Source organism: Podarcis raffonei, chromosome 7 (genome assembly GCF_027172205.1).
Source record: "Podarcis raffonei isolate rPodRaf1 chromosome 7, rPodRaf1.pri, whole genome shotgun sequence".
In the NCBI taxonomy this organism is placed as follows: Eukaryota; Metazoa; Chordata; class Lepidosauria; order Squamata; family Lacertidae; genus Podarcis; species Podarcis raffonei.
Window position 1 is genome coordinate 39308345 of NC_070608.1, and position 17675 is coordinate 39326019.

General features: G+C 39.9%; 1 protein-coding gene across 1 annotated transcript; it reads right to left on the reverse strand.

Annotated features, from left to right (window-relative positions):
* Positions 1-1299: 1299 nt before the first annotated feature.
* On the reverse strand, positions 1300-4049 carry NPBWR1 (neuropeptides B and W receptor 1). Its single transcript, XM_053394944.1, has 2 exons — positions 3518-4049; positions 1300-3127 (listed from the first exon to the last, which is right to left on the reverse strand). The coding sequence occupies exon 2, from the start codon at positions 2815-2817 to the stop codon at positions 1819-1821; it is 999 nt and encodes a 332-aa protein (XP_053250919.1). The 5' UTR covers positions 2818-3127; positions 3518-4049; the 3' UTR covers positions 1300-1818.
* Positions 4050-17675: the final 13626 nt, after the last annotated feature.

Sequence of the window (17675 nt, forward strand, 5' to 3'; positions counted from 1 at the left end):
AAGTTTTTTTAGGGGAGCTTCTTTGGGGGGAGACAGTGATCTACCAGTAATCTACCACAAATGTCCAGTGATTTGTCACTGTCTTTGTTTTGTCTTTATGTCTTTTTTGTCTTTTTTGTTTCCCTCTCCCTTTTCTTTTTATATATGTTGAGAAGTAAGGTTTTTAAGTCATTTGATTTATATAGAAGGTACCAAAGCATGTATTTGTTATCTATGTATTTATTTATATGTTTGAAATAAATAAATGAATAAATAAAAAGATATACAGTATCACCCAAATGGAGGGATTCAGGTAATCCTAGCATTGTGACATGGTAATTGGAAGGAAGCAGGCCCATGCCTAAAACAAGATGCCTGTTGTTGTTGTTGTTGTTGTTGTTGTTGTTGTTGACATCCATCTGTCTTAGTATGTGAGTGGCCAAACCCCAGGAAAACAAGACATCTAAACCTGGAGTATTCCCCAAGATTCTCAAATTGTTTCTTGAATAGGAGTTTGTATCAGGCAAGCCTCTCCATCATCTTTGGGAAAAGCACTCGTTTTGAGAAGCTTCAGACTGAATTTTTCACAAGATGCCTTCCAGAGTTGATGTAGGCTTGCCAGATAAGAACTACTACTATTCAAGAAAAGATTTGAGAATCTCGGGAATACTCCAGGTTTAGAAGTCTTATTATAAGCAGAGAGCTGCTTTCTTCCAATGAGAATTTTCCCTGGTGTTTAGAGAAGTGTACTTGGACTGAAATTTCTGCTTCTTACTGAAGGTGGCTCTCGACACACGTTGCTACAAAAAAGTAATTTATTTCCCCATCTCCACTTGGCACTTACAAAGCAACAAGCTGTGAATATTTAAATCTTATTAGGATATATATATATATATATATATATATATATATATATATCCCATTTAGGGGCTTTGTATGTTCTTATCTCCAGTATTTAAAAAAGAAGAAGAAGAAAAGATTGGGATTTTTTTACAAAAATGTGACAAAGATCAAGCTATGACATTTTATGCTAGAGGGCACTTTCCTTTGCAAAATACTTATATCTAAGAAAGTCTGTACGCAGAAGATTTGTGCAGCAGTTTAAGCCTTAATTACAGTATTTTTACAGAATAATAATAATCACAACTACAAGATGTGTCAGAACTTAAAATACACAATGTGATTGAATATGGAGGAAAGGAAGAATGAATCAACTAGGCCCACATCCCCCCAATTAAATGTGTGGGAGCTGTAGAAGAACACATTACCTTGTCATAAAAGCTTACCTTGTCAAATTATTATTATTATTATTATAAATGCAGAATTAATATGTAATAAAATATGATGGAGTAAGGTAATACAGCAAGATAAATATAATACAGGTATCAAACTAGCAGGATTCAGATTCATTAAGCAAAGGCACTCTGCACACCTTTATTTGGCTTGAAAAAACTCCATGTTTCAATTAGTACTGTTCTGTATATTAGGTCTGCTGAATATTAAATCTTCTTCTTTCTTTCTTTTTTTACATTCCAAGGAATTATGTTGCATTCCATACCAATAGGAGGAGAATCCACAATGAATAGATGTAGTGCCAAAAAAAGAAAGAACAAGAAAAAAGTGCCCCGGAGGATGTAATGTGGTGATGCAGCAAGCTTCTTCATCCTGGCAGGGATACGGGGACACAGCTTGAAGAAGAGGACGAGCCAATTCCTGAATTTTCAGTTTTACAACATTTTGGATCTGGTTCTATGACCAGAGCTAGTCCCTTCCAATCATGCTTCGTGAAGTTTCTTCATTAAGCTTACTTTAAAAGAGGCTAGAAAAAGATCCGGAATCTTAGGAGGGAGTTCCACATTCAACCAACTTTCGGAAACTCTTCCGGAAAGTATCATCTAAAAAGGCGTAAAGGAACGGGTTGAGGCAACTGTTAGCATAGCTCAGGGTGGTGATGAAATAGGAGATTCCAATTATCAGAGGGGTTTGTGGGATGTCTGTGGTGAGGGCGACCACAGTGCTCAGGTGATAAGGGGTCCAACAGAAGAGGCAAACGCCCAGTATGATCAGCACCATGATTGTCACTTTCTTTTTCGCTTTGTCCAAAGCTTTAGCATTGCTGTGGAGCCGCATACGCCTCAGCTTGAAGAGCATGGTGCTGTACAGGATGCAGATGGTGGACACGGGGATGGCAAAACCCAAGATAAGGGTGTAGAGGCGGCTCACTTTCCACCAGAAGCCCTCTGGGCTGGGAAAGACAAAGACACACTGGGATCGTCCCTCTTCAGTGTGTATCTTGGCAAAGATACTGAACGGCAATATGATGATGGTGACAAAAACCCAGACACAGAGACTCACTGTCTTGGCAGCCCTGTAGGTGCGATAGCACATTTTCTTGGATTTGATGGTGGCAACCACCACCAGGTATCGGTCGATGCTCATGACGGTTAGAAAATAAATGCTTGAGAAAGTGTTGTACTGGTCGATGGAGATGATCAGCTTGCACATGAATTCACCAAAAGGCCACTGAAGCAGCAGGTAGTCTGCTATGTTGATAGGAAGTACCAACGTGAAGAGCTCATCAGCAATTGCCAGGTTCAGAATGAAAATGTTGGTGACGGTCTTCATTTTGGGAGCTTTTAGGATGACATAAATGACTGCAGAGTTTCCAGTAAGCCCGACAGCACAGATCACAGAGTAGATGATGGGTACGGCAATGTAGAACTTAGGAATCAGCTGTGGAGCTGTCATGTTGTGCCCATGTTGTTCTGACCCATAGCAACCAAAATCCACATCAGTACAGGAAGCATTGAAGTTGGGCTGGGAGGAAAAATTATCCATTGTCTGCAGTGACAAATTTCAGTCTCCTCTGTTAAATATTGTTTAGCTTAGATGAGATTACTAGATGCAGTCCTTTTACAAAACCTTATGAGTGAGATCAGTCTATTTGAAATACATTGCATCAGAGATTTCCTTCAGGTTCTTATTTCTTGAAGCTGCTTGATTCAACTAATTTTCAGGTAAATTGCCTCTCCTAGCACTTTCTTTTCTATTTACTGAAACCAGTAAAGCAGTCTTTCAGTTAAATAGTTTTTGCATCATGCTTCCTTTTTCTCTTTCCACTTTGGAGCACTCTGACTGTACAGATCTCCTAAGGAAAATAAAAAATTAAAACAAATAAATTAAGTTTCAACATGCCCCTGGCTATTTTACTTGCAGCTCAACATTGTATGGAAATGACATTTAACGTCTCTATATAATTAAGCACAAAATTACCTCTCTTGTTATAGTTTTCATTAATTCTCTTTCCGCACATTGCCTAGGAGGAATATGCTACGAAAATTCTTGTTCATGGGAAATAATAAACACATATAAAAACCATGCCTCTGTGACTGAAGAATCCTAAATGAGACTCTTCCCCATCTACACTCACAGACTATGTCTCCGTCTTCCTTTTTCACCCACAGACATTCTTCACACACTATTTTATTACATTCATTATAGCCTGAGTTAATGCTTAGGATCCTCCGTTTCCCCTTACCTTTCTAACCAAGACTGTGCCCTGCTTTTGCGCATCCTTTTGCAGTCACTGTGCTCTGGAGGCTCAACAGCAAGCTGAGAAACAGGAGTGAAGTGCTGTGATGCTGAAATGCTGGACAGCTCCTCAGCAGCTGCATCTCTGAACAGTCCCTGCAGGTCTGGATAGCTCCTTCTGAACCCCACTCCCTTGGCTAGGAAATGGAGGGCAGGTACTACCTCAGCACGGAAGCCCTACCGTTTCAGCTCACAGGTCAGTCAACACAGCCACCAATTTATATTCTCCTCCTTATGAGAGATCTGCTTCCTCTGAAGTTACAGACCCCTTCACGTGACAATAGCTTGTAGAGCTTCCATCTCTTCTCGTGTTTGTTCATTGCAAAGTGACATCAGTTTGCTTTACTAATGCAATTGTTCATCTTTAGATATACAGTTATATAAAACTTCCTCTTGTTATTAACTTACTATCAATCAGTTTTATTAGATTACTTAGTTTATTTTGTTTGAGAGGATAATTTGTACTTAGTTTCTCCATACCAGTCATAAATTTTATAAATCTCTGTCATGCCCCCTCCTCTCAATTATCTGTATTTTGAAATGAAAAAAATAGCAAACATCTTATTTGACGACTCCTTATAGGGAAAATGTTTTAATCCAGCGGCAATTTGCTTTGGCATTTCCTATACCTCTCTAGCCTGTACCTTGGCAAAAACTTCATTTGAAACTCCGTCATGTTATGACAGGAGTTCAGTAATGTGTTACTTGTCCTAAAGCACTTTTTGCAAGCTGCTGGAGTGCCATTACTGTGCAAGAAGGGCAGATAAGCCAATTCTGCCCTACTTAACTGGAAAATCACATCAACACCAAGGACACTGCACCTCTTCAGTCTCTACAGGTGATGAAGAGGTGGTTGGATGCTGCTTGAGATCTGTTGGCATCCCAGCCCAGGCTTCATCCTCATCTAAAAGGACTTTCTGCATCCCAGTTTTCCTATATAAAGGAGGAAACACAAGGGGGGTAGTCAGTTCTGTTGGCTGCTGCATCAACAATACTAAAGCAACTTGATATTGTTGGAGGAGGGCTGAAGCTCAGTGGTAGCTCATCCACTTCAGAGATGCTTCCAGGTTCAATCCCCAGTATCTCCAGAGGTGGGAATGTTACCCGTCTGAAATCCTGGAGAGCTCCTGCCAGTCAGCAAGGACAGGACTGAGATGGATGCTGATTTGATTCAGTATAAAGTAGATTCCTAACCTAACAATGCAATTTATGATATTTAAAATAAAATAGGCTGAGCTAGATGGTGGTTTGTGGGTTCCCCTGTTGGAGCCATACTATTTAAAACCATGTACCAAATTATATGTGGGTGATTATAAGAGTACCCCAGGGACCAATATTTTTCCATGGCCAACCCTCCTTGCCCTCCCAATAGGCAGAGTGAGACATTTGCCTTAGGCAGCTGATCTTGGGTGTCATGAAAGGCACCAAACTGTACATTATTTAATGGATTATGATTTGGGGAGGGCTGGGAGAGGAGAGGGGAGAAAGCTTCATTGTGCAACCATAAACCTCTGAGCTAGTACAACAAGTGATTTAAGTACTGCCATTCATGTCAGCTGAAATCAATCAGAATTTCACCACATACTTCAGCATAGTCAAGCATACTGATGAAGGAGCCTTCAACTGCCTACTTGAAGAAACCCATTAAACAACAAATTACCGATGTGCGTTGCCGTTATACTTATCTCCTATTTTTCCTTTGAGAAATTCAGAGTAGCTTGTCTGACTCTCAGCAGTCCCTTACTGAGCGGCTAACAATGAAATAGGAGTGGATATTCAGAAAGACATGAAGGTCCTGCTCACTCAGACAAACTAAGTCTAGCATCCTCTTCTTACAGTGGCCAACCACAGGCTCATGGGAAGCCCACATTCAGAACATGAGCACAACAGCACTCTCCTACACAACAGCAACTGGTAGTCAAAGGCATACTAAGGACCACAGGGAGGTTAGGCTGGCCTCAACCAGAGCCAGGGCTTTTTTGGCCATGGCCCCGATCTGGTGGAACTCTCTGTCACAAGAGACTAGGGCCCTGCAGGACTTGACATCTTTCCGCAAGGCCTACAAGACAGAGCTGTTCCACCAGGCCCTTGGCCAAGGCACAGTCTGACCCCCTCCTTCCGTAATCCTCATAGAACTCTAGCCCAATGGTTGCCAATAATTTGATTTTGAATTGATTTTAGAATGAATTGATTTTAGAATGCATTTCAATTAATTGATTGTGATTTTATGTAAACTGTGTTGCTTTTATTGTTGTTAGCCACTCTAAGCCCCGCTTCAGCTGGGGAGGGCGGGATATAAATAAAATTATTATTATTATTATTATTATTATCATTATCATTATCATTATCATTATCATTATCATTATCATTATCATTATTATCATTATACTGCTCCAATACTGAAGGTAGTACACAGCCTTTGATAGCCTTGTCCTTCATGAGTGTGCATAATCCCCTTTCAAAGCTAAGTCGGCAACCATCACTACAATTTGTGATGGCGCATTCCATAGATTAAATATGCACTGAGTAAAGAAATACTTCCATTTATCTATCCTGAATCTTCCAGCATTCAGCTCCATTGGATGATTTGAGATTCCCTCGTATGATGTGAGAGAAGTAGCCGGCAACTGGCAAGAGTGCTGGATTGCCTCCCCCAGTGTGTTGACGCCATGCTCCCCTTGCCATGGTCTCTCCCCTTCCTTTCTCAGTAATCTACAGCAAGGCCAGTGACAGGCAGTCAGGTAAGCACCATCACTCTGTCCTGCAGACTGCTACTAGGGGAAAGGGAGAAAAATGCCTCTCCATCTTTTTCCCACCATACATAATTTTAAACATATGTCCTCCCTTATTAACCCTTCCTCCCAGATCCCCCCTAGATCACTTCTTATAAAATAATTTGTGTGGTGTTATTGATCCTACAAAGCAGCCCAGAGCTGGTACACTTATGTTTGTGGGGTGGGGAGAGGGGAATTGCTGAGAGAGAATAGTGAATGACAGTCCTGCAGTGTAGCCCAGAGTTATCCAGTCTCTTGGTGTTTTTAATTTCTTTAGGGAAATGCAGTTGGGAGGCAGCTGTTGAATATAATAGCAACAGCAGGGGAGAGAGTGTGATTAATTGCTTTTGCACTCATAGGGGGATTCTTGGGGTGGGTGGGTGGCTGCTGCTGGGATAAAACATGCATAGTAATGTAAAAAAACCAACAACAAAATCTCCTGTCCCTTTTGATCAAAGAAAAGAAAATGTATCTGTTTGACCCAGGCTGCTAACATTACTGTAGTTTTTATGAGGTATGCTATATTAAAAATAAATAAGCACAGCAAGTGCTCTTCGAGCACACTGCTTGCTTTTCAGTAATTTACTCTTACATTTGTCCATCAGCACCTTGAATGATGTAAATATTAAATCTCTCTTGACCCTACATTGGCCTTTGTAACTACCATGCTTTGTGCTGAATGCGGTATTGACAGCCTAAGATCAATAAGTGGTTTACAACTGGGTGAGAGTGAGGCTATTATGCTTCTAGCAGCTGTTTTTCAGGCAGGAATTCAACAGGTCAAGCCTTTCCTAAAATGGAAATCTTCACCTGTTGACATTTTCACAGGCATCTTACTACTTGTGTGCAGCCCTCAATTTATTTTGGGGCCATCCACCCCACCTGCACAATAGGATATACATTTGCACATGACATAGTGTGTGTGTATCTCAGACTTAACAGCCCTAGGATGCAGTTCCTGAGCTATAAGACCCACCCCAGGTCTTTGGATCACTGCCTTATTTGCTTGTTGCCTTGATGCCACTGGGGTCCATATTCACTGGGGTCCATATCCACCTCCTAGTACCAAAAGTTTAAAAGTCTTAAATCCCATTAAAAAAGCAATGAGACAATTTTGCTGTTTTAAAATTGAGGGCATATGGAAATGTTCTTGGTGGCTGCCCAACATGTGATAAATATATACTGATGGTGAACTTAGGTCTCTCAGTTCTCATCTGCCACTTCACTATCCACACATGAGAGGGAGATATCAGTAGGCTTGGGGTAAGTTTATACATGTACAAAAGAAACTTTAAGGGGGGGCAAAGGAAAGAGACCTCTTAAGCAACTCAATGACAACTGAGCATGCTCAGTGGGTACAGAGTGCTGACACTGCTGTGGGGAATGGGATGGAAAACTGGGTTAGAAGGAGGAAGACTGGAACGGAGTATCCTGGATAGGGCAAACTTTGTTGCCTAGAGCTCTGGATGGAGGCACTCCATGTTGCATTGGGCACTCACGCTTGTTACAATCGTAAAAAAAACAACAACAACCCTATCAGAATGTGAGTTAAATTGATAAAGTATTGGGGTTTTAGTTAAAGAATAAATATTCAAATTCAATTTTATCACATATGTTTTCTGCAGGCGTATATGGAACTATCCCCATTTTATGTTCTCTGCAACCCTGTCAGGCAGGCTAAACTGGGAAGCTGGTTCAAGGAAGGATCATGGCTAAATGGAAATTTGAGACCAGATTTCCCCAGTCAACCCACAATCTGCTATATCCCACCAGCTCTTGGTATTTTTTAAAAAAAATATGCATGTTTTAAATATGTATATATGCGCGCACACATTATTACTTGCCCTGCGGCCACAATGAATTAAAGAACTGTAAAGCAACCATTAGTGATTCATTGATTTACAGAACATGTTTACTCAAAATTCTGAATTCTGTGGGATTTACTCCCCAGTAAATGTGTTTGGGATTTCAGCCAAAAGTCTCCGAGTTATCAGCTATATGCTATGCAATGTAAATAGAACAGAATTCAGTCTTTAGCCTTGGGCTCTTTATAAGGTGCATTATGAAGTGTGTAATTAGCATTTAGAGCTTGTAATTATTGTAAATGTGATTAAAAGCTTAGCTGCTCTAAAACTTAATGTTCTGTTGTGAAAAGTGGTATATTTGTATAATATACCTTTTGTTTTCTTATGGGCTGTGGTCAATACCAGATAAATTATGGCTACTAGGGATATAATGTTCTTTGAATGTCCTTTATTAGTGGACTTGCTGCAACACAATGATATTTTCTCTCTCTTTGACTATGCTATTATTAAATATTAGAAGAAATTTTAACGATTGTGTTTACCCAAGCGTTTGATTACTGAATTATACTGTTCCTAGCAACCTTGAAATTATTAGCTGTTTTTAGATTATCTTAATGTTTTAAAATGTTTTGGAACGTTTTAATTGCTTTAAAACGTTTTTATGCTATTTTTAATTGTATAGCTTTAACATTTTGGTGTTTACTACCTTGGGCTCTTTTGGGAGGATGGGAAAGAAATTTGATAATAAACAAAAGAAAACAAAATAAAGTCAATAAATGGAAATGATACTAAAACCACAATCCTATACACTTTTTACATGCGAGAAAATTTGTGTAGGACTGAGCAGGCTGCCCAGTGAATTACAGTTTCTGAGCAGGAATTAGTATCCTATATTCCTACAAACCAACTCAGTATGAATAATTCCAACACAGGTTTTTGACATACGTATTTTGTATTCACCACTAAAATTAGTAGAATCAGGTATGTATGAGAAAAAGATGGCTGCACACATGCAATTTGTTATGTACTGAAGTTCTCACCCTGGGCCAGCAGGGGGACACTGTAGATATTTCAGGTCCATATACACAAATAAGGGATCGAAAGTGACGTTCAGTGATTGGATAGTTACAGAAAATGGTTACTGTTGCGTTCTAGTGGAGTTGTATATAAGCAGGCTGGCTGAATCCTTCAGTTCAGTTCAGTTCTGGCCTGTGAATAAACAAGAGCTGTTTGAAGAATCACTGTGTCGTCTGATATGTTCATCCACAACTTAACACAATTATGTGGGGGCAGCCACATTTTTCCTATATAAATACTATAAACAACATCATGTGATCACAGAGAAGCACTTCCAGGGCCATTTCTGATCCCATTCTGAATTAGAGCAGGGCCCGTGCTTCCTAGTCTGTCTCAGATTTTTTAAAAAATATTTATTTAAAAAGTGGCTGGATCAACTCAAAGAAGTTCAATTTAAAATGCTTCCAAATCTTGTAATAACAAAACATTTGACTGAATTGCAACTCAACAAGAAACTATGAATTATAGTGGGGCAGTTCATTAATCAATATATATAGAGTAATCAAATATGTAAGATTAAGAACTAGCTCTGTACATAATAAAGACCCACATCCTGTAGTCATTATTCAATTCACAACCCAGTACATTTGTGACAAAGGTCATGAACCTTCCCTTTGAGGCAGACAAGAATACTGAAGAGAGAAAAAGGGAGCAGCTCAAGGTTATGAAAGGAATTAATTACTTAGATTCAGACCTAAAATAATGGGCCACATGGGTCCTGTGAATATCTGAGGAAAACGCCAACATGGAAACACACTTGTCTGTAGAAGAAGCCAGGCCATTTTGAGACTGACGATGTTTGAGCAATTATAAGAGAGCACTCTGACCGCAAAAGTGAAAAATGCCCATGCCAATCTATTCAGCTTATGTCCCCAGAATCAGAACAGTTTAAGTTCTCGTTAATTAGAAGCAAATAAAAAAAAGCAACTTACAAGCTGATACCGAGTTTCCCTGGGTACCCATCATCTTCAGGAAAATAAATTGCCCTGTGTTTCACAAACATCTATTGCTCTGAAACATAGTTTGCACTCATTTTAAAAGTCGGGATGACATTTATTATAGGAGCAGAAAGATTTAGACCAAGAATATGACCTGTGTCAAAACACCAGCTTGACGGGTTATTTAGGCAATGCCACGTTATGAGCACTACAATGTGCACACTGTGAGGTTGCAAAGAACAGCAGATCTCCTTACCACCACCAATCTTCCCCATCTGCACTATGCATTTAACCTTCATGGATTTCCCCAAAGAATCCTGGGAACTGTGGTTTGTTAAAGATGTTGAGAACTGGAACTCTGTGAGGACAATAGGAGTCTTCTGAAACTCTGAATACCCTTAACAAAACACAGTTCCCAGGATTCTTTGGGGAAGCTGTGACTGTTTAAAGTGGTCTGATACTGCTTTAAATGGGTAGTGCAGGTAGAGCCATAGCCTAGATGCTGCCCTACAGAAATATGCTCATTTCTAACCCCCTTAAAGTTGTTTTGTTAAACTCAAATGACATTAAACCAAGAATGGCAAAATATGTAGCCCCTTTTCATCATACTGCAGGCTGAATGGAATGATCTCCAGGGGGTGATGGCAATAGTGAACACAACTGCAACAAAACGTTGCACTGTGGGATGCTGCTGTTCAGGAGCTCAGCCCCTCCATTTTATCCCCTTCCCCTTCCTTTTTGATTCCTGTATGCCAACACTTGTGGTCACTGAAGATGTACACATGTCATTGGGTTGTTTTTTAGAGTTTCCTCCTTCCTTCAGGGTTTAAAAACCTTTTTTGTTTCTGAAACCCTTCGGGTGCCCCCAAATCTGCTGATACCTCCTTCTTGTGTGGGGGTGATGTTGCTTGCAATACCACTCTCACAAGAACGTTGAAAATAGAAGGCATTATAATTATATCTAAACTATCAGAAAGAAGAGAAAAGGGACTCCAACTAATATACTTGAGATGCCTTCTGTTGTTAGGTATAGAAAACTATGCTTAATCCTTCACATCTCATTAATTTCAGGGTGATGCAGCATTTTGTTACTGTGACAATGAAAATATTAGTCATGTTATTTATTACAGTTTAAGTTCTCTCATCTGGATTCTTGGTGGCCTCTCCAGGAAAGCAATTTTGCCTAAGTACAACTATTGTTTTTAATGAAGAAGGAAGGAATTCATTGCAGTAATAAGGTGGTAGTTGCATCAGTGCAAGGGTTTCTACTTGCCAAATGGAACCTCCTCTTCTGTCATATCACTCCCCCCACCACACACTGTTTTGAGCTTTCTCTTGATCCTGCAGAGCACATTGGAAGGAGGTACGTGGTGAGGCGGCAGCAGGAGGAAGAGCTCTGTTGTGCACTGGCTTAGTCAGGGCCGGATTTAGGTGTGATGAGGCCCTAAGCTACTGAAGGTAATGGGGCCCTTTATATGACAGGCTGTCCTCTGTCAACAATAAATTGTCACTGTTTTTTGTGTTGAATATATGCTATATGGTAATTTATGGACCTAATAGGTCCATACACAACACAAAACACTGTTGCTGTATGTAGGTTTTATTTTATTTGTTTTTTATCTTATAGTTTGGAAATGTACATCCAGGTTTTTTTTCCCTTTAATTTTTTTGGGGGGACCCCAAGAGAGTGGGGCCCTAAGGTATAGCTTGTTTAGCTTATACATAAATCCAGCACTGGGCTTAGTTCAATCTGGCCCAAAGCCTTTTTGTCCTTTGAAAATTGCTACTTTACTACTTTTCTTTACAATTAAGAACTTGTGCTATTTAGACATAAATTATTTTAAAACATTTCTCTTTTCCCACCCAGTCTTGCTTAGTTGCTCTATACTGTATGCAGTAAATCAAGTACTTTCTGTTGATCATTCATGACATTTAAATTGAAGCCACCACAAATAGCAAATAAGCATTTTTATTACAATTACATTTTATTAATTCCATATCAAGATCTTCCTGTAAGCATCAAAGGTTTGTTTTCTTTGTTATTCTTTATCTATAGTTCCTGTTCCGTGTTCAAGATAAATGTATTGGTCCCGTAAACATCTCACTATAAAAGTGTATTTATATGTTCATTTGTAGCACTGCAGCTAGGGATGGCTTTGCCAAATTTGATTTCACCCAGTTTCCCATTTCTTCCAATCTTAAATTCAGTTCTCCATATGAGCATGGAAAAACACAAATCTGAGAGCATCTGTGATGCTCAGTGGTGGTGCAGGAAATGTGAACAGTGAGAGGCAGTATGGTGCAGTGGTTAGAGCGTAAGACCTAGAAGACCAGAGTTTGAATCCCCACTCCGCCATGAAGTTCATTGGGTGCTCTTGGGTGGTTCACTGTCTCCCAGGCTAACCTACCTCACAGGGTTGTTGTGAAGATTAAATGAGGAGAGGGGTAACCATGTACACCATACCTGGAGCTCCTTGTTGGAGAAAGGTAAGCTATAAATGCAATAAGTAAGTAAAACTGGCATGAAGTCATTTGCTAACTTCCCCTTATCCAGGGCATAGCCATTTTATGTGGGTCACACCTCCTCTATGGAGGGATTGCGCCCTCTGTCTCTATAGCTTCTATCACACTGTTAATGGCACACCTCTCTATGACAATTTTCAGGGGTTGGAGTTAGTGTCGGTCTGAACAGCCTACCTGCAATTACAGAAATGTGACTTCAAAGTAAACAATTCCACTTTCCTTTGAAAGGGAATAATTCTGATGAATGCACAGGCTGGGGCTCTGAGTACACCAACCACATTATTATAAAAATGACTTGCTGACACCGAAAGCACTGACAGTACCTAAACTCTGGAAAAGTCACAATGTGTGGTTTCTAATTGCACAGCTGTCCATTAGACATAAGGAAGGGGGAAATGTATCCATATGGATTTTTTTAAATTAAGCCACCATTCAACTCTACTGCTATTACTCTCTTAGAATGAAAAACGAGTTCTTCAGATTAACGGGTATATTTTATATACTTGAGAAATAAAAATTTGTTTAAATTACATAAAGGCCTGCTTGTTCCAGTGCCCCTCTGTACTTTTGGTTTGCATTTTCTTTCTTTCCTTTTTCTTCTGCTGATCTTCATACACACCCTTCTGATGCTCTTCTCCCCACACCTCCCTTTGTGTATATGTGTTTGTGTGTGTGCGCGCATATCCATAGCATTGTGCACCCTTGCACACTTAGAGATGAAAACTGAAATCAATAGATGTGGCTAACTTAAGTCCAGTCATTTAAATGGTTCTACTCTGAGTAGGACTTAGCTGGATTCAAACCACAGAGGTGTCACCCACAGCATACATTCAAAGCACCCTCATACCAGTTTAACAGTCATGGCTTTCTCCCAAAGAATCCCAGGAACTATAGTTTGTTAAGGGTGCTGAGAGTTACTATGAGATCCCTTGCAGAGCTACAATTCCCAGCATCCTTAGCATACTGCAGTTCCCAGGATTTTTGGGGAGAGGCCATGACTGCTTTAGGGTGCTTTGAACGTATGCTGTGGATGAGACCTCAATCTTTCAGCATTATCAATTTTCGATGTTCTGTGGCACTGAGTTCTTATTGAGCTGTACTGGAGGGTTCTTCCTCCCTAAGTTCCCTTCCCCTCTGAAGATTGTCTGAGCATCTTCAAGCCTTCAGGAGAACCCTAAAATGTTCTGATGCTTTCTCTCTTGTGCACATGTAGTTAAGGTTTGGCTTGCATAAGCATGAGCATGAGAAAACATGAATTGGCATCAGAAGGAATGGTTGCTGCTCTGCAAGTAATCAAATGATTGCGTAAGTTCCGGGTAGCCTCATATGATGTGGCAAAGCCTCTATTGTTGCCTTGCTTTCCTTACTCCATCCCAGGAGACTAAAGAAATTGACACGGTGAGCCAGTGGTGGCACTTACTATGGATTGTAATGAATAAGTAAACTATTCAGTGAGAAGGGTTATGATGAGACATTAAAGATGTGAGTTCCTCTAAGACTCTATTATTTGTTCTCCACCCATCTCACTCCCAAAACCAAGATCCATAATGAAATTGCTATCAAGGGATATTTCTCATTGTAAATTCCCAGGAAAGAATTTACAGCATTTAATTCAATTTTGAAGCTGCTTGGCATACACTGGCTGTAATATTCTGTGATTCTGTTTATTCCAGATCAAAGATCCCTATTACTAATTATTCTCCATTCAGTTATTCTTTCTAAAGCAATGTGTCTCTAATACACATTTGAAGATAAGGCACTTATCATTTGAAGATAAGGCACTTAGAATCACTGGAAAATCCTGCTCAGGCTCATTTACAGTTTGATCTTCATCATGAACTCATTCAGTCATTTAAATTGGATGATTGCTAATGAACACAGTGGGGGAAGTAAAGGACATCACTCATTACCTTTCATACACTTGAATGGTATAATTAATAGGAATGCCATCACTTCTCAATCAGATAACTTACTGAATGTATCATTTGTAAATGAGTAGTGCCCATATACTAGCATGTGCTGTGCGAGGAGAAAAAACCCCACAAGTGACAATTTTTCACAGCCATGAAATTATTCTGCTCTTATAACCTACCCACCCACCCCCATTTTTTATATATATTTCTTTTAGCAAATCTGTGATTTTTTTTCTAAAGCACAAAACATATGCAACAACTTTTGAGGATTCAGTGTATAACTTATTGGGTACCAAGGCAGAGTCTGGGAGACCAGAACATAGCAATTGGGAAACAGACTGGTTGGTCGTCCTTAATAAATGTAAAACAGGGGTGGAAATTATAGTACTTCTATCCATTTGCATGTGTGTCACTTTCATAGAAAAACAATGGCTTTTATGGCTCATCAGTTTTCTAGTATCCTATAGCCTGGGAGACTTCAGAAACATTAAGAAATCTTGTAAAGATATTGTCATAATCAAGCTCTATTTATACTGAGTGAGGTTTATATCATGTTGAATGTTATACTTGACCCATGAGAGGTGTCATGCACATTAGGATTAATTGAACTGCATGTTGTATTTGGCTGATTCATTTAAAAAAGAAATAATACAAAATATATCCATTGGGTTGTGTCCTGTCCTAGCTTGGTCCAAGGCTCCTAGGAGAGGCTGGTTGAAACAATGGCACCTACTGGAAGGAGTAAGTGGAAAAACAGAATCAAGTCCAATAGTCAAGTCAATGTAGGCCAGACTAGGCTGGATCATATTAGGCACAGCATAGTCTTTCAGGTCCTGGGCAGATCCCCTTGGCAAGGGCTAGCTGGAATTCATCTAACAAATGTTGTGTCTAAGCAGCAGGCTGAAACCTTTTGAATGCTGGCTGCTCTGGTATTAACCCTGGCCCTGCTGAGGAGCTGTCTTTTTTTCAAAGGGACAGTGCCTGATTCTGCAGCCACTGGCTCCTACAGCATGAGATTGGTGAAGGCTGCATTGGGGATGGTGTCCTCTGAGTGTAAACAGTCAGGTAAAGCTATTTATTCTGGGCTGGACTGGCCTAGACAGTCCTGGATCAGGGAACAATGGCTCCCCATGGGATTCCTCATCCCCTTCTGAATCTCTTTCTGAGTCAGAAGTGGGACTGAGGCCACAGATCAACTTGATATTTTTTTTTAATGCCATGAGTGGAGTTCCACTCACAGAAGGGGCACTCCAAGCCTCACTAGTGGAAGGAGAGAAAAGGTTTTATCAATTCCCACTTCCCTCGGTTGTCCTTGAACATGCTGAAAATATGCACTGGGCTATTGGAAGACCCACTTACTAAATACAAGATGGCGCATGGATTATAGGAGAGGAGAAACAAACAAAATTTCCATCCTGCACTTTTGCTGGTTTGTGACCATTGCATTTATGGAAGAGCTCCTATGGATGTTTTCCTTTATTTAACTTTTTGAAGGCAATCTTGAGACGTAGACAGATATAATATTGTACAGGACAACCTACATCAGATGATGAACCATTTATCAGGGTGAGAGCAAGACAGGAACAACTCTATTTGTTGCCACAAGAGGGATCTCCTTCTTGACAGAGCTGCCAAAAGCCTTCTAGTCTGTCCTTGAAGTTTTTCAACCTAAGTCTGGTGAGTTTTTTCTGCATCAGCAGGGAAATAACTGACAGCTAGTTTTTTGTTTTTTTCATTTTCTAAAGGATTCAGATGAGTCTATTGACTTACTTCTCTGGCATTATCCCAAATGCACTTTTCTGATCTCATCTTCTGTATGCTGGAGATTTGCTTTTCATTCAAAACACTTCTTTAAAATATGTCCATTATTTGAATTATTTTATTACTTTTCCAGAGACCACAGGAAATACTTGCCCTCTATTCTATTCTATTCTATTCTATTCTATTATCAACATGCAATTTAATTACAAAAAGAGAACTGAAATTATGTATTTCAAACAAACAATGTGCATTAAATTAGGATTTGGCCATTGGTTCTGATCTTGACTAGTAACAACAACAACAACAACAACAACAACAACAACAACAACACTTTTATTATTTATACCCCGCCTATCTGGCTGGGTTTCTCTAGCCACTCTGGGCAGATTACAGCATATCTAAAAACATAATTAAAAACATCAGACGTTAAAAATCTTCCAATACAGGGCTGACTTCAGATGTCTTCTAAAAGTTGTGGAATTCTTTATCTCCTTGACATCTGATGGGAAAGCGTTCCACAGGGAGGGTGCCACTACCGAGAAGGTCCTCTGCCTGGTTCCCTGTAACTTCACTTCTCACAGTGAGGGAACCAGCAGAAGACCCTTGGAGGCGGACCTCAGTGTCTGGGCTGTCATTTGCTCTGATTCAGTGGTAAAGATTGGGTTTCCCCAGGGGAAAGCAGTGGGACAAGCAAAAGTTTGGACAAGCCCTAAATAATGAAAATGATTTTTAAAGAGCCTTTCAATGGCTCTGATCCTTTACTAAGACAATATCTTCCCATAGTTTAGCCATCATGGGAACTGCCCAAGGCCCAGCTCAGCTCAACTTGTCTTGCTTTGGTTATTAGAGGCTGAGTTCATTAATTCAATTGCCCGAAACACTAAGACCCATCAGAAAGAATGGATCCAACCAATGGCCCACCTAGTCTAGCATGTTTTGTCCCAAAATGACCAGCCACATGCTTCTGGGAGACCCACAAGCAAGTGTCCCCTGCTGTTGCTCTAGAGTTGTGGACTAGCTTGGTTTTACTTAAAGAAAGTGTTGTGTAAGTGCTTTCATTAAAATAAATAAAACTCAGTCGGTCCCTGACTGAAATGATCACAAAGAACAGTACAACATCAGGTCCTAGCAATTATATATTCACATCCAGGGTTTAGAATTTAAAAAAAGCTGCAGCAGTTTATATTCACAGCAGGAAGAAAATATATGCAATTTAAAAGCGATTAAAAGAGAGCCTTCCAATTTCACAGCCCCATCATCTAAATTGTTTAAATTGCAGTAAGAATTCCTTCCTTGTACTGAGGACCATACAGC

Bases quoted from the DNA above. Each gene is read 5' to 3' on its own strand.
- NPBWR1 (XM_053394944.1), bottom strand. From the start codon at position 2,817: ATGGATAATTTTTCCTCCCAGCCCAACTTCAATGCTTCCTGTACTGAT.